Source organism: Otolemur garnettii, unplaced genomic scaffold (assembly GCF_000181295.1).
Source record: "Otolemur garnettii isolate 467f Iridium unplaced genomic scaffold, OtoGar3 scaffold00152, whole genome shotgun sequence".
Lineage (NCBI taxonomy): Eukaryota > Metazoa > Chordata > Mammalia > Primates > Galagidae > Otolemur > Otolemur garnettii.
The window spans coordinates 2370246-2394969 of record NW_003852547.1 but is presented as its reverse complement, the minus strand read 5'-3'; the positions used below and the strand labels follow the sequence as shown (position 1 = coordinate 2394969).

The following is a 24724-nucleotide window of genomic DNA, read 5'->3' as shown; positions in this document are numbered from 1 at the left end:
CGCCACATCGTGGTCCAGCCTTGCCTGGCTCTCGGCCAGCCGGATTTGTAGCAACGAGAGCGCAGGGGCGGGTGCCGGGGCCTCCTCTGTGGCCCAGGCCTCCCCCGCTGATTCCCGCTGCACCACAAGCGGAGGCAGGTCCCTGGGCGCGGCCGTCGGCTCCGGGTCTGGGTCTGAGTCGGTTTCTGCGGCCTCCCCAACCACCCGCAGCCCTGTAGGGCGGCCGCGCGTCGGGCCCCAAGGCCCCAGGTACAGCTCCTCCTCCGACGAAGACGCGGAGAGCTCCGAATCCGTCTCGGCCGCCTCCCCAGGCACCACAGTCTCAGGCCTCCGGGGCGGCCTCCGACGACGACCCTGGGACGCCATGGTGCCGAGCTAGGGCAGAAGAGGAGCAAAGGACTGCATGAGAGACATGCGCCTGCGATGGTTAAAAGGCACAAGACTTAGATTTCCTGCTCCTCCCCTGATTTTCTTAACGTTTGGGGGTCAACTGTTACCCGTCTGGACCTCAGTTTCCTCTTCTACGTAAACTGGGCGATAGGGGGGTGGGTACTAGACGCCAGGTTCTTCGGTGTACAGACTGAGAAACTGAGGACCAGCTCGATCAAGGGTCCGGGTCCCGAGTTTCCAGAGCCCCAAACTGAGTTATTTCCCAAATTGCCTCCTAGGAGATGCCACACCCCAGTCTACACGGCTCACCAGGCCTGTCTCAGACCCTTCTAGAAGCACGCGGGCTGGTGAGCTGCTAAGGGACCAATGCCAGAGTCACAGAAAGTCCAGCTGGACTCGGGGAGTGGCGGGGGCCGTCGCCGAAACCATACCGGGTCACTCAAACTCCGAGCCTGCGGGATCCACTTCTTAGCAGAGCCTTCCTTAACCCTGGGAGGTAGAGGGTTGCGGTCCCAGCCTATAGTGGAACGGGTTGGGCGGGCGTGGGTGACCCAGTCACGTGGGGTAGCTTGGCTACCAACCGGGAAGCAAGTACTCAAAACCAGATTTGAGGGCGTGCGCTCAGAAGAGTCACATGAACGGAGGTATCGCCAATAGAAAAGTGATTGAGCTGGTTTTTCCGGGTTGTGCCACCAGGAAAGTCTGTAGCGGACTACGGTTTAAAGAGCCGAGAGCTCATGTTTTACCCATGATTTGGCCAATGGGAATGCTCGAGGACCCAGAAACAGGGAAGGAACAGTGGTGAGGGCGGAAGATGCTGTCACGTGTAGCCAATGAAAGTGGAGTAGGCCTTCTCTCCCTCCCCCAACTCCCCAAAGCTCACGCGCACACCGCGTGAGCTCAGAGAGCTAAGGCGGGGCTAGTCTCCAACACCAAAGGAAGCAGAAGTAGGCGGGCTCCTGCACAGACACAGAGGAGGGGCTTGCCTAACCTGGCCAATGAGAATAGGAAGCGGTGTTTAGGTGCGTGAGGCCGGCGCATGGCGGATGCTGCGCTGTTCGAGTTCCTGCACGCGGAGATGGTGGCGGAACTGGGCACTCGCGACCCCGACCCCGACCCCGACCCCGGCCCGGGGGTGAGCGCCGGGACCTAGTGGGGGGAGGAGGCAGGGGCCGCAAGAGGAAGGCCTCAGGGAAAGCGGAGGGCAGGGGTTCCAACCCAGGTCGAGTCCACGCAGGTTCGAACCCCGGCCCCGCCCCTGCCTCACCGGGCGACTTTCTGGTTCTGGCTTCCTCCTCTGTGAAGTGGGCGTCGCTACAGTTCTGGGCTCGCGGGTGTACGACCCAATTGCTTCATCTTTGTGTGCCTCAGTTTCCTCTTTTGTAAAATGGGCATCATAACAGTTACATGAGTCTCAGGGTGGAACATTTATTCATTCGACACTCACTATCTGTTGTATTCCAGGCACTGTTCTAAAACAGATAAAGCCCGTGTCTTCGTAAAGCTTACATTTTGGTAGGAGAGTCAGACAGATAAGTTGAAATGTGCTATCAGCTAATGAGACATTCTATAAGGAAAACTTGTAGAGTCAGGGAAAGAAGAAGGTTAAGGTAGTGGATGATGGGGAAAAACCATTCTGCCGAAGAGGAGGAGCAACAAGTGCCATAGATGAGTAGGGTGAAGGGCACACCAGAAGAGGGAACAGTAGTGCAAATCCCTAAGCTGGGAGCATGTTTGGTATTTTGGAACTTGGTCCTTATGAAGAAATTAAATGAGTTAAAACTTTAAAGCACTGGGCGGTGCCTGTGGCTCAGTGAGTACCCCACATACCGAGGGTGGCGGGTTCGAACCCAGCCCTGGCCAAACTGCATCAAAAAAATAGCCAGCCATTGTGGCAGGCACCTGTAGTCCCAGCTACTTGGGAGGCTGAGGCAAGAGAATCGCATAAGCTCAAGAGCTGGAAAAAAAAAAAAAGAGCTGGAGGTTGCTGTGAGCTGTGACACCACTCTACCAAGGGTGACAAAGTGAAACTCTGTCTCTTAAAAAAAAAACTTTTACTAAGAAGGAGAATGGGAGGGCGGTGCCTGTAGCTCAAAAGGGTAGGGCGCCGGCCCTATATGCCAGAGGTGGTGGGTTCAAAACCCAGTCCTGGCCAAAAACTGCAAAAAAAAAAAAAAAGAAGAAGAAGAAGAAGGAGTGTAGGGAAGTACAGGGAGTAGGTGCTTAATAAATGGGTACTGTGGTCATGTTTTTTACCGTCATTTTTACTATGACTATTGTCATCTATATGAAAGATATTTTGGTTGGCTTAGGTTTCCTTTCCAAACAAGGAGCCCTCGGGTGGGTGTTCTTGTTATCATCTCGATGTACAGATGCTTCTAGACTGAAAATGGGGTGATGTAAGTTATAATAGCATTTAATACTATTAAGTCAAAAATGTGCTTAATACACTAATGCACCTAACCTATTGAACATCATAGCCTCGCCTGCCTTAAACCTGCTTGGAACACTTATATTAACCTACATTTGAGCAAAATCATCTAAGGTGCCTATTTTAGAATAAAGTGTTAAATATCCCATGTAATTTATTGACTACTAGTCCTAAAAAGTGAAAAACAGGATGGCTATATGGGTACTCAAAATACAGTTTCTAGTAAGTTAAACCACTGTGAGTTAGGAACTGTTATTTCTTCTGTATTTGTTCATTCATTCAACAAACTTTACTAAGACTACAAAGGGCCAGGTCCTCCTATAGGGTCTGGGGATTACTCGGTGAACCATACAAAAATCCTTGCCCTTTTGGACTTTTGTTACAGTGAAGGGAGACAGACAAGTAAGATAATTGAGTTGTTTCTGGTACATTGTATAGCTGCTAGGAGGAAGATAAAGCATGGTAGAGGCAGGTGCATTGGCCTTGACTCAGGAAGGAGTAGCGGTGTCTCAGCACCCTGTGATTCCTGGCTGTCAAACCAGAAACCCAGGAGTTTTCTCCCTCACCTCCAGCCCTCCAAAAACCCTGCCCATTCCACTGTCAACATGTATATCATCTGTCCCTTCCCCTTCCCCTACCCTTGTCCAAGCACCCTCCTCTTTGTCCCTGTGAAATGAATCTGTTCTCTCTTCTCTTGATTCAGCTCATTTCACTCATCAAGTCTTCGTCGCGTTGGCACTGTTTGGTGCTTCAGATGTTGGGTCAAATGTCCCTTCCTCAGGAAAGCCTTCCCGACCCCTAGTCGAGTGAGTTTGGATCCCCCTTAGACATTGTTATAGCCCCCTTCCCCACTTTTTCCTTGGTGGCCTTCATCACAATAAGGATGTATCAGTATGATCTTTTGATTCATATCCATCTTCCCTGCCAGATTATATGCTGCGTATGGGCTGCTCTCAGGTATGTGTTAATCACTACCTGTATACTCCAGCACCTAGTGGATCCTCAACATGGATCTGTTGAGGAAGTGAATGCAGATCCTTTACTGTGGAGGTTGGGTGAGGGTGGGACTGGGATTCCTCAAGTATTATAACCTGTAATAGTTGCCATCACATATGAGCGTTTCCTGTTTATTCTTATGGCTTCACACTGTTCATTTCATTTGATCCTCCTAAGAACTCAGAGAGGTTGGCAGATCCTCCCTGCTTTGTAGGTGAGGCGTTGGTGGAGAGTTCCTTGCCCTCAAGGGGCAGGGTGGGGAATGTAACCAGGCCTCTTGCCTCCAAAGCCTATGCCCACCGCTGTAGACTCTTGCTTGCATTTCCCAGTGTGTTTTCCCTGGCACTCTCCAGAAGGATTTTAATGGGTTTCTGTGGTCAAGCGAGTGTGAGAAACTCTGGCTTACTCAGCCTTGCTCATCACAGGGATTTCAGAGCATATGGATATGCCTGGGACTTTTGGGCAGGGGTGCCCTATCCAGTTGCCACTGGGGCTTCTCATGCTGAGGTCCCACACCAGAGATTCTGATGGAACTCTACTGGGATATGACTTGGGCCTTTCTCTTATGTTCCTGGCCCCCTTCACCTCTCTCTGTTCCTTCTCTTTGGTGCAGCAAGCATCCTTCTGAACCAAATGCAGGCCTCCTGCTTCTTGGGTATTTACTGGGTCCTCAGAACAATATCTTGTCTGATTTGCTCTTCAGGATAGCCCTCTGAAGTAGACGTCATTGTCCTGTTTTATAGAGGAGGACTGCAACTTGAGAGAAGAAGGGTCTTTCCTGTGGCCGTATAGTGACAATCATAGGGAAAATTAGAACTCAGGCATCTGACTCCAGAGCCTGTGGGTAGCAGCAGGTCTGCCCATCTCCCACCAACGCTAGAGCTCCTGGAGGACAAGGATGGTGGCTCCTACCTCTCTGTCCCTATACCACAAGTGCCCAGGAGCTGTGGCTTCAGAGTGTTGGGCTTTTGCAATCACTATCCCCTGCTTGGTATGGTGGTTACCAGCTCAGATGGGTCCCTCTGGACAGTCACAGGTTGTTCAGTGGAAGGCTGGCCAGAGAGGCCAGGAGGGCAAAGGAACTTTGTTTTCAAAGCAGGAAAAGCCTTTGGAGGAAGAGGTGCCGTGTCCCTCAGGAGCTTTGAAGATAAGGGGAGCCTTTGAGTGAATTCCCCTGGTACTATCAGCCATGCGGGGAGACCCTGGCAGGGGGATCAGGAATAGCTCTGCCAGGCCAAGCCTTGATCCCTCACAACTCAGAGAGTAGGCATAGGCAGCCCCTTTGAGGGGGGCAATGGGTGGATGGAGCAGCTGTGTCTTGCAAAGGAGACCTGGGGCTGAGGTATAGTGCTGTGCACCCAAAGCAGGGAAGCTGGGGCTGGCTGGAAACTGTGGCTCTGTATGGGAGCAGTGAGAGCCGTAGAAGAGTTTATAAACTGAGGTGTGTGCCCTGGTGTGGTAGCTCACACTTGTAATCCCAGTGGGAGGCTGAGGAAGGAAGAATGCTTGAGGCCAGGAGTCTGAGACTAGCCTGAGCAACATGGGGAGACCCTGTCTCTACAAAAAAATTTAAAAATTGCCTCGTGTGTCTGTAGTTTGAGCAACTCATCAGGGTGAGGCAGGAGAATTCCTTGAGATCAGGAGTTTTAGGCTATAATGAGCTATGATTAGGCCACTGTACTATAGTCTAAGTGACAAAGCAAGATCCCATCTATTTATTTTTATTTTTTGAGACAGAGTCTCACTATGTCACCTTCGGTAGAGGGCTGTGGGGTCACAGCTCACAGCAGCCTCAAATTCTTGGGCTTGATTCTCTTGCCTCAGCCTCCCAAGTAGGTGGGAGTACGGGCACCCACCACAATGCCTGACTAGTTTTTAGAGATGAGAGTCTTGCTCTTGGTCAGGTTGGTCTCAGACTGAACTCAGTCAGTCCACCCACCTCAGCCTCCCAAAGTGCTAGATTACAGACATGAGCCACCATGCCTGGCCTCTCTGTGCTTTTCTTAAGAACCATAATTGCTCTCCCTGAGTCGTCCCCCACCCCAGGAGATTAAACAGAGTGAGCTTCTGCCTCAGGGCCTCAGAAACAATCTAGGGGACAGGTATAAAAGACAGGAGGAACCCAGCTCATGGCCCCCACCGAGTCCCTCCTGCTTCAGCCCAGAGTGTTCTCTATCGTCTCAAACTTCTCAGGATGGGGGGGGGGGCTTCGGTGGGCTGTGCATTCTCCTTGGAGCTCTGTGGCCTTTTCTCTCCGAACCTGCAAATGTTCCTTTAGCTCAGGACGTTTTTCTCTTATTCTTCTTCATTGTTCCTTAGGTGTCCTTTGGGCATTTAGATGTCTGTGTAACTTTCTAGATCATTTCTGTTCATCTTACAACTTTTCTTTCCTTTTTTTTTTTTTTTGACTTCATGTTTTTCTTTTTTTCTCACCAATCTGGGAGATGTTACCTGTCTTACAGATTTGTCTATTATTCAGCTCCCTTGTTAAAAAAGTATTTATTTTGGCCACCATATCGTTCATTTCCAGGAACTTTCCTTTGTGTCTGATTATTCCTTCCTGTTCGGAGGATGCCGTTAGTACTGACACTATAAGGCTTCTCTAGGGTTCCCCTCTCTTCCTTGCACTTCCTTGTTTCCTCTTCCCCAGTTGTTGTGTAAACTCAGCAGAGGCCGCAGCAATAGGGTGAGCCCCAGAAATTCACTGACTCTGGGCCAGGCTGTGGCAGATTCATATGAATGGGCATGTTCCTGCCTGGCCATCCTTCTGTTTTTAAGAAAGATAAACCCCTAATCTCTGAAAAGCTTTTGCAAGGACATCTGTCTGTTGGGGAGACAGGCTGTGATGGAGGCAGGTGGGAGCTTCTCCCTTCCTCCTCCACCCTTTCTGCCCTGTCTCTTGCTCATCCCCTGCCCTGCCCACCCCGCTTCCTCTTTCCCTCCCTTCTGCCATTATTCCCCACAGCCCTGCCACTCCCAGACTTTTCAGTTCCGCAGATATCTAGTTGGCCCCTCTGGAAGGCTGGCTACAATGGAGCCAACAAGTCTCCACAGTTGTGTATCGAGCTGCTGCCACATGCCAGTCACACCACCACTGTGTACAGGGACTGCCATTAGCTCCATCACACTCATGTGGAAACAGAGGCACAGGGCAGTTAGGGAACTGCTCAAGGTCAAGCATCCATTAAGTGGTAGAGCTGAGATTCAAACCCAGGCAGTCTGAAGTTCATGGAAGGAAAACTTAATCTTGCTGGAAAGCCTTCCCCGACTTTCCTCCACGTGGACTCATGGTCTGAGCCTTTGAGGTCACTGTCCCTGGCTGCCACCTAGTCTTGGGGTGCCTTCCCGGGCCCCTGCCTCCTGCTGTATAGCTCCTCCTCTTCCTCCAGACTTGGTGCAGATGGGCTTCCTGGGGAGCATGCTCCAGCCCTCCTGGCGCCACTTTTCTCCCTCTTGGCTGTCACTGTAGTGAAGCTACCCTTTGGATCTTTAGTCCTTGCCACCTCTAACAGGGAGGGGACTGTGTCTGTGGTTCACGGTGGCTGGCATTGAGGTAGCATGTGTTATGTTGGCCCTTGGGTTGGCCGCTCTTGCCCACAGGGAAGAATGCTGGTCTCCAGGGTCACTCCCCACCCCTCTGCCGCCTCTCTCTAGCCCACCCTTGTGGCTTAAACTTCACTGAGTGGGCTGCATTTCTGGGAGTTGGGTTTGCCCTAGTGGGTGCTACCTGGTTCCCCTTGCATTCAGTGTCACAGTCCTCCTATCAGGTTGTCACTTGGTATCTTCTGGGCACCTGTCACCCCCATCATGTACAGGAGATGAACTCTGGAGGACATCCAGGAAATGTTTGTGGAATGAACAAGGGACAGCAGAGTACCTTCATGAGCAGGGACACAGGTGTACTACAGCCGAGCACAGCCTGGGCCCTGCCTCTGGGAGGTGTCCTCGAGAAGGGAGGTGACAGGGGAGTGGTAGCCCCAGCTAACAAGGGCTTGCCCACTCCGGGCTGTGCCAGGTGCTGGGGTATGTGTCCCCAGAGCAGAGCTGCTTACACATGGGGTTTTCCTTGCAGCCAAGGGTGTCATCCTTCATCTCCCGGGCTGTCTCCTCATTTGGCAGACACAGGGAGTGTGAAGGATGATAGCAAAGACAGTGGCAAGGCTTCCTCAGGCTGGCCCAAAGTGCTTGGCTTACATTGTCCAGCCCCCACCCTCATTCATGAGGCCTCCAGGGGTTCACTGCTGTGAACATTTTCCTTTTTTTATGCACGAGGAGACTGAGGCACAGACAGTTACCCCCCACCCCAGTGCTATCCCTGGTAAGTGTGGGTGCAGATCTGGACCCAGGTAGTGGCTCCAGAGCCCTTCACTCAAAGCCATGGACAGTGCTGCTGTGAGGAACCCATGAGTAGAGACCTCCCACCCTTGCCATTGTGAGGATGGAGGCTAATCCACCCCCCTACGCACACACACATTCTCCACACTCATCTCCTAAACATCCTTAGTCATCAGACCCTCCCCTGAGCCCTTCCTGTATGGCCAGCCCTGCTGTGCTGAGGAAGGCAGATAGTGATACCAGATACACAGTGGGCCAGTGCAGTCTGACAGGAAGCCGTGTAGTTACCCAGGCGGGTGAGACCTGATGAGAGGGCCAGGCAGAGGAGAGGGGCACCCTGGTTTGAAATGTGGGCAGCCTCTCTTAGACCTCCATTCCCAGCACCCACTGCCAGGTGGGCCTCAGCCCTTGTCACCTCCATGATGCCCACAGCAGTGGTGGGTATCATCCTGCCGCCTCCATCTCAGGTGTGAACACCCCTGGGTCCTTAACCCTGAGCCTGTTTCCAGGTGTGAAATGCAGTTGAGTTTAAACCAGAGGGTTTACAGAAAGCACCTGGCACATAGTATACAGCAAGTCCTCAAATGTTCATGAGAAAAATCAGTTCCCAGGGTTGCTATCTATGCAGTATGCACAGATTCACTCCCATGCTCCAGTGTCCTCCCACATCCCAAAGGTGTACCCTTCGGTGAGTCGGCATGGCTGCGGGGCCCCATGTGAGTGAGTGGGCGTGAGTGTGCCTCATGATGGGATGGTGTCCTGCCCAGGGTCAGCTTCCCACCTGGCCCCCCTGAGCTGCAGGGACAGGCTCTGTCCACCCACAACCCTGAACTGGAATAAGTAGGTGAATAATTATCTTACTTTCATTTATTTTTCTTAACTGTATAGTGCACATGTATTTCAGTGTTTAATATCAGTACTGTTTGGTCTTTATTAAGAAGTTTGGTAAAGTGTTTGTGACCAGAAATATGCCATAGGAACTTCACTGTGGTTTATATCAATTAATCTGTGGCCAAATTGGTTTCATTTCCTGGCCTTTCACTTAAAGTTGCCATGATGACCCTAAGTGAGGACCTGTGTGGTCAATCTTTGAATCTTCACTTTGGTCAGCATCTCTTCACCAAGCACCTCCCGTGTGCCAAGCCCTGTGTTGGCTGCTGAGGGCCAAGGTGAATTGGCCGGCCTGGGTTCCCACCCTCAAAGGGCTGTGTCCTCAACCAGTGACAGCACTGAGTAGCCAGGGCTGGGGTGGAGGACCCCCTCCCTCAGAGGGAGACAAGGAAGCCTTCTAGGAGTCAGCAGAGGGAGCAGTGAGTAGAAAGGCCCAGAAGCCTGAACCTTCCTGGCCACGGGCAGCAAGTGTTGCCGGGGCAGAGGACAGGGTGGTAGAGGGTGGCAGGAGCTAGGGAGTCTGCGTGAAGCCCACTGTAGGGGTGGGACACCCTCTCTGGGGCAGGAGTGGAATGGAGAATTCTCGTCTGCCATGCAGATGGCTCCCATTGCTTATGTGGCCTCGGAGGAAAGAAGACTGCAGTGGCCATTACTGAGGCAGGTGGTGGTCTAGGGACAGAGAGAAAGGAGTAGGAGGGGCTTAGGCCTGGTGACTACAGCTCCTGAGGGAGCCAATGGGAAGGTGAGCTCCCCCACCCCGAGGTTCCCTGCTTCTGGTCTGCTGGGCTTTCTCCCAGGAGTATAACACCACACGTATCCTGGGTATCCCCAATGTGGGCCTCCCCTTCCCCAGCTTATTCTTGGTCACTCAAGTAAAAGAATTCACAAACTTCCTCTCCTCCAGCCAAGCTGCCCATACACAGGCATATGGACAGATGCCAAGTGCAGCCCTCCTGCTGTCCTGCTGTGGTGCCTGGCAATGCCAGCATAGTCCCTCCCACTGTGGACCCTTCCCTGCCCTCCCCAAGTCCCTATGTGTCCCTCCCAGGGATCTTTGCCAGCATCATAAGGCCTAATGCTCATAGTTGACTTCCAAACCTCACTCCCTGAGGCACAGCTAGCTCACTCACCATAGACCCTTGGGCAGGTCACCTGGAGGCTCTCAGGCAGTCACAGTGCCCACCGCTAGGGCAATGGAAGGAATCACACTGAAGGTACTTACAGTTCCCGATGGGAGAGTTGACAAGCAAGGGGACAGCAACCTGGGATGGGCCCATCGCTGCTGGGGCAAAGGGAAGCCAGTCCTGGGGCCGATGATGGGTACTGGACAGCCTGTTCAACCTGCAGAGGTGGCTAGGAGTTCTCTGCAGGCCCAGCCCTGTGCAGGAGCCCCTCACCCCCTGCCCCGCCTTCATGCCCAGGGCTTCTCACTCCTGAACTGACAGACACTGCCAAGCAGGTCTTGGGACTCTCTTGTAGAGGCTCCTAGCTGAGCCTATCTCCCCTGGCCTCCTAGGGACAGAAGAGGAGCCTCTCCATCCTGGAGGGCATAGGCTTCCGCGTGGGCCAGGCTCTGGGCGAGAGGTGAGACCTGCTCCTCCGGCTTTCCCCGACCTGGGGTGGCGGGGGCAGGGGTGCAGGAACCAGCCCTCTTCCTCACTCCAAGGCCCACCACACACACCACATCCCCAGCCCAGTTTGGTGGCATCAACCTGGCCCAAGTGTCTGCCCCTGCCCTGCCAGGCTGCCCCAGGAGACGCTGGCCCTCAGGGAGGAACTGGATGTCCTCAAGTTCCTGTGCAAAGACCTGTGGGTTTCCGTGTTCCAAAAGCAGATAGACGGCCTCTGCACCAACCACCAGGTGGGTGCGCCTAGTACCCCTCCCTGCTCGCTTGCCACCCCACAGAAGTTGTAACCAGGGAGGGCCAAGGAGGGGAAACTCCTGCAGGAAGGTTGCTGCCCACCTGTTAGGGACCCGCCCAAAGTGGGGAGACAGGAACCCAGGTTCCTTTTGGCAGCTATAGCCCTTCTCAAGTTCTCTGTCCAGTCCTCTGAGGGAAGCCAGGAGGCTGCAGAGGGGCTACTTCTGCCAACACCGAATCCTTGTGTGGGCAGAAGGCTGCTGGTGGCAGCAATTGCCTCTAGTGACACGACTTGTCTCCAGCTGACCAGAGCTCCTGCAGAGCCACTCCAGGGGCTGAGTCTCCAGTTTCTCACCATGACCCTGGTGGCAGAGACTGTTCACCAGGAAGTCTTGTGGCCAGAGGGCAGGACCAGCACTCCCCCTCATGTGTGCCAACCTCAAGTAGGGATGCCTCAGGGCCTTCTCCAGTGGTGGTTTTGAGGCAGGAGAGTCCTTCCAGATCTCAGCACAATGGAGCTGGTGCTGGGTTCTGTCTTCCCTTCCCCTTACTGCCAATGTATAAGCCCAGCCCCCACCAGCCTCTCCTTTGCCCCCAGGGGACCTATGTCCTACAGGACAACAACTTCCCTCTCTTCATCCGGATGGCCTTGGGCCCACAGTATCTGGAGGAGGCACCCAAGGTATGGGACAGGGGCACCTCACCCACACTCCCTTCCCCTGGATACCAGCTCCCCCAGTGAAGCCTTCCCCCAGGCCCAGGCCCTGGGTGCTGGCCTCCTCTCTTTCCCCACAATGGTCTGTGTCCCCTGCCCCAGTTCCTGGCCTTCACCTGCGGCCTCCTGCAAGGCACCCTCCATATCCTAGGCTTCGAGAGCTTGGTCACCTCCTCCATGGCAACCCTGCCTGCCTGTGAGTCACGGGGAAGGGCAGATTCTTCTCATCCTTTGAGTGTGCTGGGGGCTCCAGAGCTCTCCCTCCCTGCTCCTGCGTGGGTGCCAGGAAGGCAGGCCCAGGCTACTATGCCCCATTTTACAGAGGACTTGAGGGCCAGACAGCAGTGCAGACCCATTTGTACTATAGCCCTGGCTGCTTTCTTGGGGGTGCCATCCCTAAGGAGAAAATTCTAGAGATTTCTAGCATGTCTGGCCAGCATGAGAGCCCAGGGGGACATGTAGAGGTCATCCTAGCTGATGCTTTTGTGGGGGCTGGAGACAGCTAGGCCACATGGTGCTTCAGCCTGACTGATGGGGTATCCTGCCAGACAAGTTGGAACCCCATTCCAGCTGGGGGCAGCCACCTCCCCCAAAAGCCTGCAGCCAAACCACCTCCCCCGCCCCCACTCTGGGTTCCCCAGGCTCCCCAGGCTTGCTCATGGGGGCACCTGGGGCCCCAGCAGGCAGGCCCCTCCCCATGCCTCCACAAATGGTTTCTGTGCCTCTAGTTATTACACAGCCCTGAGACGCAAGCCAGGTGGGCGGGAACACCAACCCCTTTAACCATAAGGAAACTGAGGCCCAGCCCAGGCTACCCAGGTTGTCAGTGGAGGGTGGCCTGAATATCTCCAAGTTCTCTGGGTGCCTTCTACCTCTCCCCCAGGCCACAGCCTCAAGCTAAAGCCGGTCCATCTCTTCCAGGTAAGTTCCAGGTGGTGATCCAGAAATCCTAAGGAGCCCCAGGCCACTGCCAGTGGAGCCTCATAGCTGCCCTGTCCCTCACCCCCCAGGGCACAGCATACATCTTGGCCCAACGCCCCCCAGCCGCTGCCTTTGGGGCTGGTGCTGGGGCTTCCAGGCTCTGGAGTCACACATGCTCAGGAAGGGGGTGTCAACGGGAGGTGGGAGCATCCCAGGAGGCAATAAAGGTTCTGTTTGTGGAATAAGATGCAAAGGGGTCATCTAAGGAGCGATGTCATAGTACCCCTGCAGCTCTCCCTCATGGGCCTCTTCCACTCCCAGCTCTAGCGTAAGCCCTTGAGTTTGCCACCTCCCTCCCTGTATACCTGGCAGGGGGAGGGTGGCCCCCATAGCAGCCTCACTGTCTCTGCTGTGTCAACAAGTCTGAGGCCACCCCCTGCCCAGCAGGGTACACAGAACCCAGCCTCTCCCTGGGGAGCAGGGCTGGGCATGCAGAGGACAGGCAGGGGCCAGCTGGGGCTGCCAGGGCTGAACACAGACAGGGGGACAGACATACTCTTTTCTCCCCTCCACCCCACAACATGCGGCAGATACACTTCATGTACCTGGCAAACGTGAATCCATCCTGCCCGGCACTATGGCCTAGCTGCCTGTCCTTGGGCAGTGCCGGCTTTTCCGCCTTCACCCTGCTACCTCCCCCTTCTGCCTCATCTCTGCTACCTCCTCCCTGCAATTGTAGCATCTGGGGTGTCACACACCTGGACTTGTGCCTGGGCTCTGCCACCGCTGCCCCATGAAGGTAAGTATCCTGGCCTCAGAGCTGTAAACCAAGGCTGGGGGTAAGACCCAAATGCAATGAAGGGTCCCCTTGCTTACAAAACTCCCAGCAGAGGGGGTGTCTCCACCTATGTAGAGCTGGTCCACAGGCTCTTCGCAGCCCATCACCTGTGCTTTTGTGCCCCTGCTGTGTCTTGCAGCCACCTGGCCTCTGCTGACTGACCTCCTTGCCCCTCAGTCAGCCTTGAACAGGCTCATCCTAGTGAAGGTGTTGAGTTGTTACTTTGGGACACACTTCTCAGGTCCATCTGGACCCCTTTTCCAGGTGCTGGCACTGCCCAGCACAAAGCCTGGCACTCAGGAGCCCTGAGCAGGTTTCCTGAGTGGATGGAAGTTACTCAGCTACACGGCCTGCTCTGCAGGGGAACTGGGATTGGTATGGAGGTTCACTGCAGACTTGCTCCATGCTTAGGCGCGCCACCCTACCTCCCTGAGGGACCAGGTGCTTGGGAAGATTTGAACGATGGTGGGAGGAGAGACAGAACCTGTCCCAGGAGGAAGAAAGCTGGCCCTCAGCCACTGGGGGCAGTGCTTGGTCACTGGGCAGAAGCCCTGGAGGGGCACGTGCAGGCTGGGTGAGTCCCTTTGATTTGTCCCATGTCGCCTCATCCTAGGCACTGTTTCATGGTCACCTCCCCCATGCCTAGTTCTCAGGGGTGTGCCTGTTTACCCCACATGCCAGCGTAGGGAGGCAGGCCCTGGGAGGGGAGGGCCTCCGTGGCACATCATACCCCTCTCTCTGAGCCCCACCAGCCCTCACCTCTTAAGGGGCATTGCAAGGGGACTTGCACCTAGTGCCTGCCCTGTAGGCAGGGGCAGAGCCTGGGGCACCAGCCGCCGCCAGCTTTCAAATTCCCAATCTGCCCATGTGCCCTGGGGTGAGGGACTTCATGTCTCTGGGCCTCCTTTTCCTCATCTATTGAGTGGGCATCATGCCTGCCCCACTGGGCCATGGCAGAGAAGAAAGGGAGCATGTGTGCCATCATCATCTTTCTATGAGAGGTGGCTAGAGCAGCACAGGTAAGTGGGTCAGCTGCTGCCTTGCTGAGTGCCAGGCCTGAGCTAGTTGGACTTCCACCCGGTTCCTCCTGACCATGAGAGGCACACGCCAACGCTGGCCACTCAGCAATGAGGAAGCTGAGACTCAGAGAAGTGAAGTCACTTGCCCAAGGTAACACACCTGGGGGAGCTGGCATCTGAGCTCTGGACTACGTCCCTCCTGGTCTCAGCGTCCTTCCTCACCCGGAGCAGAAGTGCTGAAGGGCTGAGGGCCAGCCTGACAGACCCCATTCAGGGCTGTGTGTGAGGATCTGCAGGCAACACCGTGGGCCCCATCTCCATCTTTCAGTCCTCGAGAGCAGACAGCGCCAGGCCGGGGTGTGCTGGGGAAGGGGCGGGGACAGGCGGGCAAACCAGTCTGGCAGGCAGCTCAGCCCAGGCCTCCCTCGTCTGGGCCTGCACTGACGTTCTGATCCGGCGGGGCTGGCACGGGAGCTCAGCGGCAGGGCAGGGAGCTGGGGCCGCAAGGCCACCATCAGGTACCAGGGACCTGGGACTGGGGAGGAGGGGTGGCGGGTGGGCCACCCCAATTCCTTCTACCCCTTGGACTTCCCCATCCCTCTCCCTCTACAGCATCCTTCCCCTATCCTGCTTTTAGTTCTTCATGGATCAAATCCTATACATCTCATCTCCTCCGAGTTTGCTGAGCCTCTGCCCAAATTAGACCACTGCGATTTCATTGCTCCCCCAGAACTCCCTTCCCTACATCCCTCATTGCACCTCCAATATACCCAGCTCTGAAATTTCAGTCACCCCATATTCTTGGCTGCTCCCCAATTCACCTCGCTGGTTTTGTATCCCTTCAAGCCTCATCAGCCTCTCACCCCCAGAGTGCCCCTGTTTTAGTGCCCCCTTGTGTCACTCAGCTGCTACTCCAGCTCCCCCATTTCCCAACTTCCCATCTCTCACATTTGCTCGACACTCCACAATGTCCCAGCTCCTCAGAAACCCAGAGGCTCCCAAATACTAGACCATCCAACCGTAAATTAGCCACCCCTCCTCTATCTTGACACCCCCTCCCCCACTGTACCCTAACAGGCACCTCCCCCAGGAAGGTGACCCAAGAACCCAACCAATATCTGGGATCAAACCTCTCGCCTATCCAAGCTGTTCTGGGGCAGGGGAAAGACCCTCGCCTCAGTTCTGCTGTGTCTGCCCAAGGGGGCAGGCGACTGAGCCTGGCCTCCCCCTCCTGCCCCAGGAGGAGCAGGTCCCTCGCACCCTGCTGCCCTGCTGCTATGTACAAACACTACAACGTCCACTTCGCCAAGGGTGCCCAGACTCCCACTGAGTGCAACTTCTTGGACCCAGAGTTGGGGCACCAAAAAGGTAAGGGTTCAATTTGGGGGTGAGTCATGGCAAGCTGAGAGACCTGGGAGGTAGCCTTGTGGATGGAAGCCCAAAAGGAGAATCACTGTTACCAGGAGAGAAAAGCCACTAGCACACCCTACAGAGACATGTCCACAGTAGGGCTGGGGGGGCATAACCCGGGTGCGACCAAATGGAAGAGCCAGGGCTGGAGATGGAAGCAGGGATGTCCACTTGGTCTGGCCCTTACCCCAGTGTGGGAAGAGATTCCCCACCCACCCCTAGTCTGGGAGGCCACAGTGCTATTGGAGTGGGAGTAGAGAGGGAGCCCCCACATTGTCTGAATGAGATGTGGGTTGAATTTCTGGTGGTGACAACAGGTGCTCCTGCTCAGGGTGGGGAGGGGGCAATTACCTCCCATTAGGGCTGATTCAGCCTCCTCAGGGCCGGGCGGGTGCCCGAGCCTCCCTGGTCAGCACCCTTCCACTCAGCTTGACCTGAGCCCAGGGACAAGGACCCCCTTCCCAATCCCTGGCCTATCCTCTCTCCATGGCTACCACCCATCACTCTGGCCTCCTCTGATCAACCAGGCCAGCTTCCACTGGATTCCTCCCAGCCACCTACCCTGCACTGGGGGCCCCCACCAGAGACCAGCTGACCTCAGGCAGCATACTCTCTCCAGCCCCCTTTCCCGGCCGAAATCCTGCACCCTTTCCTCTTTCCTCCTGTGCACAGATCCTGCCTCTCTTCACCTTTCTCCTCACCGTCTTTATGACTTCTTTGGGGCCTCTGAGGTTCCCAAGAATGCTTTGGCCCCAGGCTCCACTTATAAACATCCTGGTGCCACCCAGGGGTCAGGGACCCAAGTCCAGTTTACCTCCCACTTCCTTCCTTCTAGGATACTGTCATCAGTGGCGCCATGATGCAGTGGCCCCTCGAATCCATGGGCCTTGTCGGTCATCCCCCAAGTCATGCTGGCAGCGGGCCTACCACTGCCAACAGGGGGCAAGTGGAAGCTGGCATCGGGGTCCCCAGCCCCCTGTCCAGCAGCAGCGGCAGCCTCAGCTCCTACTTCCCAATCCCCTGCGGCAGCGGTTCTGCCCTACTCAAGGTGCCCAGAAGGGGCTACCTGTCCCCCAGGGACCAGCCAGCGCCCCCCAGCCGCTCCCCATGCCCACCACCTCACCCACTGTGGCACCCATCATGGCCAGCAGAGGCCCCGCCCTGCCCTCAGCAGCCGGCACCCTCCTGGAGCCCAGCGAGCCCACGGATGCCCGGCCCCTGCCTGCTCCTGCAGCCTGCGGCTCCTTCACCTCCTACGGCTCCGGTGCTCACCCAGCCCTCTTCAGTGGGCTCCATGCCTGGCTCCTGCTGCCTTGCTTCCCGCCTGGGCCTCCTGCTCCCTGGCTAGTGCCTCGGGCCTGACCCTCATCCCACACTCTGGTTCCTGCCCAGGAGGGCACTCACCCTGATGCTGGGTCCCAGGCCGGTTGCCTCTGCTTTACCTGCTGGCTTCCAGGCCAGACCTATCCACAATGTCTCTGTCCTGGGCTGGGCTGCAAGGGCCTGCCTCTCCCACTCCCTCTGCTAGCACCCTGGGTCTGCTTTCTCTTTCCAGCCCTCCTTCCCCAGGCCCAGCGGGCCACAAGGGAGGTGGGCAGGCGGCGGCGGTGTACACCAGCTTGCTGGCCAGCTCTGGTTGTGGGGGAGACAGATCAAGTGTGAAGCTACAGCAAAAGACAGCAGCTAGGAAGCAGAGGATAGTCAGTGTGGGGAATGACCCCCCACTCATTCATTCATTCCATGACTAGGTCCTGAACGCCCATGTGTGTGCCAGGCACTGTTCATGGGGCACAGCAGGGGACAGGGCCAGCTCAGAGCTCTGTCTCCATGGAGCTCACATTCTGCTGGCGGCGGGGGCAGGTGGGAGGAAACAAGTTAAATAAGCCTAGAAGTGTGCCACCCAATGACAACCACATTGGGGGACTATAAGGCAGGGAAAGGCAATGGGATGTGTCAGGGTATGCAGATTAAACAGGGTCATCAGGCCTGGTCTTGTGATGGCAACATTTGAGCAAAAACAGCATAGTAGGGTCATCAAATGCAAAGTCTAAGGTGACATGTTCCAGGGACAGGAAGGAAGCCATCACTTTGGCTTTTCCTGAGTGAGGTGGGAGCCATAGGTAGTTCTGAGTGGAGGAGGAACATGAGCTGACTCAGGGTGTACCAGGAGAACAGGGTGCAGAGGGAGGGTAGAAGCAGGTGGCTTAGTGAGCAGGCAGGATTCCAGGCGAAAGGTGCTGGCAGCTTGACCAGGGTCATGTGCAACAGAGGTGGGACACACAGCTGGTTTCTAGGTCTGGTTTGAAAGTGAAACAATAGGGACAGGACCTTGTCATTGGAGCCCCCGCCCATGATGCTCATTTCACATGCAGAGAAACAGAGTCTGGAATGAGACCCACCTGCCCACCACTTCAGACGACAGGTCCTGAGTCTTCCATCTGCCTTTGTGGCTCTGCCACCAGGCATGGCCTATTGCCTGCAGCCAACCAGGTCTTCCTGAAAGTAGGCTGCACCACGAGGCCAGCCTGGCACCCCCCATTACTGAATCCTACTTTTCTGGCAGCATAGTACCAGGTCCAAAAAGTGGACCTGCCCTCAGCAGAGTGGACATTATAGTGCTTATGCATGGTGCCCAAGGCCCCACATGGCCCTAAATGACCATTTAAGACAACAGCATTGACTGAGGGCCTGGCATTGGCCAGACCCTTTGGCATCTCTGGTCCCTGGCATCTCTGCCACCCACCTCTTCCAAGGAAAACATGGAGCCTTGCAGAGGCCTCTGTCTCAGAGGCCTCTCTGGCATAGAATGGTGGGGCTATGACTGGAACTTGGATCTGTGCAACTCTCTCCTGAGCCTGGGCTGTGTGGGATTTTTTGACTTGTGGACATGAGGTCATGGTGAGGAACAGAGGTCAGGTAGTGGATGGGCAGAAAGCTGAGAGGAGCTATGGCCCTCAGGGTTCCTCCATGGTGGTAGCAGCCTAGAAGAGGAGGCAGAAATTGAGCAGTATCTTAGTACCAAGGGCCTCCTGTCCCAGGAAAGGCCCTTGGGGTCTTTCTGCAAGGACCACAGGTTGGTGGCCAAGCCTGGTGATCTAGGGTCAGGGCAGCCAACTTCCCACAGGTCTTGGGCTGGGAAGTATCCAGCCTCCCAGCCTCAGCCTGGCAGGTCTGGGGTTAGGTCCCTCTGTAAGCTCCAAAGGGGCAGATCTAGCCCTGGCAGTGGAGGCTGCTGAGGGTCCCAGAAACCTCTGTTGCAAGGTTTGACCTGAGTCACTTCACAGGGATCAGGGAGGGGATGCTTGTGCAGGGAGAAGCTGAAGGCAGGGGCTGTGGAGGGCAGATGGGAGGAGGTAGGCACCTGGCAGCTTCACTGACTCAGTTTCCCCACCCTGAACTTCTAGACATCCTGACAGAGGATGACGTCTACTGCAGCTGCCTAGCAAAGACTCTCTGCCACGTGCCTGTCCCTGTGACTGTGGGTTTCTATGCCCCCTTTGGCTGCCGCCTGCACATGATGCTGGACAAGATCACTGGTGAGGACCTGTGTGTGTTGAAGGTTTAGGGGCGGGGGCGGGGGGCTTGGGGAGGAAGAGAAACAGCCTCCGGTCCCTACCCAGCTCCAGGCTTCCCTCACACCTCCTTGCCTTGAGGCCAGCCTGCTCCAGCCCAAGCACCCCCAACTTAGCAGTACGCAGGCCCCTCCTTGTGTCCACCTCTGCCCCTTGTTTCTGGACCACTGGCCTCCTGGCCACCAGTAAGTCTCACTTCCTTCCATTGTCCCACTACCCAAATCCACTCCAAGGAATTCTTCTGAAATATATATCTGGTCTGTCCTTCCCTTGCTCAGAGCCTTCCATGCTTCTCAGCACCCTAGGGAGAGAGCCCAGATTCCTCACTGAGGATGCAGGCTCCTACCACACCCTGATGGGCTCTGGTGCCCCTGAACACCCACTTCTTCTCAGCCCTGGTCCTGTGCTGGGCACTCATCAGTCACCTGACAGACAGGTGTTAATTGAAAACATGAGTTAAAAACCTCCCCTGCTGCTCTGACCTGGTTCACCCAGATGGAGCTCAGACCTTGGTTCTGAAGTATGGCTGTAGGGGTAGGGGCGACTGTCTTCCTCTGTTTGCCCAGCCCTGGTGGAGGCCAACAGCCTTTCGTTCCTGAGCACCTGCTAAACAAGTCCCTGTCCTGCCCCTGTGTTGCCACAGAGGAACGAACAGGCTCCTGGCAAGAGAAGAGATTAGGATATAAGGAAAAAGAGACAGCATTATGGGGGAGTCCTGCTCTGTGCTGGCTGACTTAGACACTCCCATTCACTCACTGTGCTCAGAGATGGATCCTGCCCTGATTTCTCATGCTCCGTTCTTCCCCCAGCATTCTCCCAGCACCTCCTGGGTGCCCAGGGGACACAGCAGTGACCAAGATGACCAGCACCCTGCCTCCTGGGGCTCACCATCCATACAGGGGTGACACAGTTGTCCTTAAGACAGTGACAACTGGGTGGCACCTGTGGCTCAAAAGGGTAGGGTGCCAGCCCCATATGACAGAGGTGGCAGGTTCAAACCCAGCCCTGGCCAAAAAACAAAAAAGACGGTGATGACCCAGAATGGGAAGAACTGAGGGCCCTTGAGGATCAGGAAGGGCTCCCTGGAGGAGGAGCAGTAAGCCCAGAAAATCAGAGCAAGGCTGTCTTGTGCTGCCTGGCATTCCTCTTGGCTTCACTTATCCCTAGACCCGCCCCACCTCTCTTAGAGCCTACCCTACTCTACCTCAGGCCTCTGGACCTGCCTCCTGCCCCTTGCCCATTCCTGGCTCTTCCTTGTGTCCCTTGTTGCCTCATCCCATCCTCTCTCTTCTGAAGACTCTACCCATTCTTGACCCCAAGCCTCATCCTTAGGTCACTTCCAGTCCAAGCCTGACTCCAGGCCTCTCTATGCTGCGCCTTATGCACCTGCTCCTAGCTCTTAAAAGGTGCAGGCAGGAGACCCGGCTGGGGCTCACCTTCTTAAGTTCCCTCCTAGTTCTCTGCTCAGTGCCAGGGATCTCTCCGGGAGCACCCCACCCCCTCCTCAGCTGTCCACGTTACTACCCCCCTCCCCGCCCCCACAGCGCTGATGCAGCAAGAGGCGGCGCAGCGCGAGACGGAGGAGCTGCAGCGCGTGCAGTGGAGGCCACGGCCAGTGAGCGGCTGGAGTGTCCCGCGGCTGCTGTGGTACCTGGTGTTCCTGCAGCCAATTATCACCGAGGTGCACCTGCGGCGCAAAAACGTGAAGTTTCTCTTCATCCGCTTCAGCGCCTGGCAGTATGCGGGCACCGACAAGCTGTGGGCCGGGCTGGTGACCACGTTGTGCGAGGGCATCCGCCACCACTACGGCGCTCTGCCTTTCAGCGTGTACTCGGTGATGGGCAATAAGCCGGTCCCCACACAGGGCTGCTGCCAGCGTGAGTGGCACTGCCGGCGCCGCGTGTGCCTGGGGCTGTTGGGGCTGCTGGTGGCGCTCGCTCTAGGTGTGGGCCTGCTCTACCTGTCCCTGGGCGGCCACGCGCCGGGCCACGGGGGCGCAAGCGGCAGCCTGCTCAAGGTGTTTGGAGGAGCGGCAACCACACTTTCGGGATCAGGGCTGCTCATGGCCGTGTACTCGGTGTGCAAGCACCTGTTCGTAAGCCAGCGTAAGAAGATTGAGCGTCTGGTGTCACGCGAGAAGTTTGGCAGTCAGCTGGGCTTCATGTGCGAGGTGAAGAAGGAGGTGGAGCTGCTCACCGACTTCCTGTGCTTCCTGGAGATCTACCAGCGCCGCCGCCTGCGCGTGGTCCTGGAGGTCACGGGGCTGGATACGTGCTACCCGGAGCGCGTGGTAGGTGTCCTCAATGCCATCAACACCCTGCTGTCCGACAGCCATGCACCCTTTATCTTCATCCTGGTGGTAGACCCCAGCATCTTGGCTGCGTGCCTTGAGAACGCTGGCAACATGAAGGGGACGGCGGACAATGGCTACCTCTTCCTTAACCGCACCGTCACGCTGCCCTTCTCCGTGCCGGTCATGGGCCGCCGCACAAAACTGCAGTTCCTGCACGATGCTGTGCAGAGCCGCGACGACCTGCTGTACCGCGAGATCACGGGAAAGCTGTTGTCGCCGGCTAGCGAGGGTGTGGGGGGCGAGGGCGCGCAACTGCTGGCGGTGAAAACACAGACGGGGACCACATCCACGCCGCAGGGCCACATCGACGCTGAGGCGGGGCGACGCATCCAGGAAGCACTCTTTTGTCTGCACGACGAGCGCGACTGCCTGTACGAGTACGTGCCCGACAACGTGGTGTCCATGAGGCGCATCGTCAACACCGTGCCCATCACCGTGCGCCTACTACAGCAGCAGCAGGGTGACTTAGAGGGCCCCACGCCGCGCCAGGCCGTGGCTTGGGTTGTGCTCGCTAACCAGTGGCCGTGCCGCCTTAGCTGGACGCTGCAGTGCCTGGAGGACAGGCAGCAGGCCGGGGGCGCGCCCGAGGGCCGCATGCGCCTCTGGGACGTGTTCTGCGACAACAGCAGCGAGCTACACACCATGACCAAGGCATTGCAGAATGTGCTCGATCTGGACGGCGACCCCGAGCTTTTCCAGCGCTTCCTGGGAGCTGACTTCCCCTTCACTGTGGCTGAGGCGCAGAGCCTGCTGAGCTGCACCGTCAACCTGGACCACTCTATCCGCCGCCGCATGGGCCTCATTCGAGCCGTCAGCGCGCTCAAGCCGCAAAGCCCGCCTAAGTCTCCAGCCCACAACACCCCCCACGCTGCCAACGGAGCCGCTGGGGGAGCCTCCCGGGCAACCTGGCCAGGCCATGCTGCAGGACATGCCTGCGAAGTTCACCAACCCCGGGACAGGGCCCGTGGGGGGAAGCCAAAGCCAGCGGCCTGAGCGCACTTCAATCCAGAAAATCCAGGCTGGGTGGGCCTGGAATGTGGGACTTCACCTGCCCACACGAGGGAGGAAGGGGCCAGACTGGGCCTACGATCCATCCAGGGTCCGAATGAGGGCTGAACCTGTGAACTAGAGGAAGCCATGGGCGGTAGCCCTAGAAATAGGGCAGTATGTGGTGCCATGTCTGGGAACAGGCACTAACCAGCAAGGAGCTCAGGGTTCAAGTGCAGTAAATGAAGGAGTAGAAAGCCCTGGTTTATCTTTATGTCCTGGGTTTCCTTGACTTAGTGGGGTCTAGGGATTACATCTGCCCTCTCCTGCAGCCCACTTCCTTCTTAGGGAGCCAGAACTGAGCTGTGCTGGCTGCCTCAGCCGCCATCCTCATGGCAGGTGGGGCCATGGGGGTGGTGGGCGAGGCCTCAGAGGCAGAGGATATGAAGGGTGGAAAGGCCAGGTTGACTCAGGCAACAGGGAGCACCCAGTCCTCAGGGGATCCTGGTCCTAGTCCTCACGCCCTAGCCTGCCCCTCTGTGAACAGGGAAGGAGCTGGCATTTCCAAGGGTGGTGTCCCTGGTGGCCTCAATAGACTGCTATGTGCCTCAGGGTGGCTCTGCCCTCAGCATAATGGATTAATTAGGCATCATTGGCACCTTAACCAGTTGGGGTGGGTGGCATTGCCTCCCCCAGACAAGTAACCGTCTACAAGGTACCTGCTTTTTGGGTTACTCCAGGCCTACCTAAGGACCACTGTTTGGTCACTGAGACTGAAACCCCCAGTCAGCCTCTTGGTGAAGACAGGGAAGCTGAGCAGAGAGGAGGCACTTGGGGGACACATAGGGTCTGAGGCCAGAGCCAGGCAGAAGGGGTCTTAACTAGGGCTGGAGCTGGACTTGCCTATGTGATTTATCACCTTCCCTGTCCCACACTGGGACAGAGACCTCGGATGGGGGTGTTGTACCTTGGTGTTGCACAATTCCCCACTGGTCAAATATTTAGGAACATAGGCTTGTGGGGTGCATGGATCCAGTGTGTGGGGGCACAGGCAAAGGTGGCAGGGACTGAACATACCTGGGACTAGAGGTCAAGGGTGTGACTTCTAAGGGCCCTGAGGGCAGATGGGATAATCTTGGAAGGACCCAAGAGCTCTGAAAAGGCACCCACCTTCAGGCCATGGGGCTCTGGGGCCATGGGCCTCACATTTCTTAGCTCCAAAGCTAGGCACAGCATCCATGTGTGGCCAAAACCAGCATTCAGCTCTCCTGGCCAATAATTATGTTGCAAGTAGACGTAAGTCAGTGGGAGCCCCCTGTGATTTTCCCTGGAATTGTCGGGGCAGATGCATTGGTTTTCACCCTTGGCATGGCTAAACAGGGGTGATAAGCCTGGACCTACTCAAAGATGTTTCCTAACAGTTGGGGAGAGCTGCCCAAGAATGAAGCCACTAGAGGGAGAGATGTGGGGTCTCATGACACTGGTCAGTGTCTCTGCAAATGTGCTGTTGGGGCCAATATATTTCCCTTCCCTTTTGCCTCCCTTAAGCCAGTTTTGCTTGGGTTTATTTCTTACCACCTACAAGCTAGGCTGAAAATAAATTTTTACTCCTGGTACCAGGAGTGGGGTACTATAAGAGACAGACACTAATGCATAGACTTGGCTGAAGGGGAGGACTTAGGATCCCCAAGTCCCAGTAAGAAGTTGCAGCTCCTGCCATGTGGTATGTATATAAGCAGCAGTCAAATTGTTGCTCATTTTATATTAAGACTGATCATGGCCAGGCCTGTCAATGCTATAATCCCAGCACTTTGGGAAACTGGGGCAGAAGGATGGCTTGCTTGAGCCCAGAAGTTCAAGGTTACCATGAGCTATGACTCTGACCATGTGCCTCTTAAAACTAGAGTTTTGGGAGAGTGTGCAAACAAAAACAGCAAGTCAGAGTAGCTGCGATGGCTGGGACAGCATGCTGCCCACCGTGGTGCATGCTTTCCTCTCAGGTGT

At 56.1% G+C, this 24724-nt stretch overlaps 3 protein-coding genes across 4 annotated transcripts in view; 2 read left to right on the top strand and 1 right to left on the bottom strand.

Annotated features, from left to right (window-relative positions):
* Positions 1-902, bottom strand: part of BLOC1S3 (biogenesis of lysosomal organelles complex 1 subunit 3) — a 2572-nt gene extending 1670 nt beyond the window's left edge. Inside the window, 2 exon segments of the mRNA XM_023518939.1 lie at positions 1-375; positions 822-902. Of these exon segments, the coding sequence (XP_023374707.1) occupies positions 1-366 (366 nt within the window). The 5' untranslated portion in view covers positions 367-375; positions 822-902.
* A 488-nt stretch (positions 903-1390) lies between these two features.
* Positions 1391-12788, top strand: TRAPPC6A (trafficking protein particle complex 6A). Of its 2 annotated transcripts, none has more exons than XM_003799504.3 (6): positions 1391-1525; positions 10560-10627; positions 10787-10904; positions 11504-11587; positions 11723-11816; positions 12542-12788. In XM_003799504.3, the coding sequence occupies exons 1-6, from the start codon at positions 1430-1432 to the stop codon at positions 12571-12573; spliced, it is 492 nt and encodes a 163-aa protein (XP_003799552.1). In that variant the 5' UTR covers positions 1391-1429; the 3' UTR covers positions 12574-12788. The 2 variants fall into 2 exon arrangements, with proteins under 2 accessions (XP_003799552.1, XP_023374739.1); XM_023518971.1 differs by having other exon boundaries at positions 10766-10904.
* A 2218-nt stretch (positions 12789-15006) lies between these two features.
* On the top strand, positions 15007-22994 carry NKPD1 (NTPase KAP family P-loop domain containing 1). Its single transcript, XM_003799595.2, has 4 exons — positions 15007-15766; positions 16644-17072; positions 19213-19344; positions 20925-22994. Exons 1-4 carry the CDS (start codon positions 15676-15678, stop codon positions 22724-22726), a joined length of 2454 nt encoding a protein of 817 aa, XP_003799643.1. The 5' UTR covers positions 15007-15675; the 3' UTR covers positions 22727-22994.
* Positions 22995-24724: the final 1730 nt, after the last annotated feature.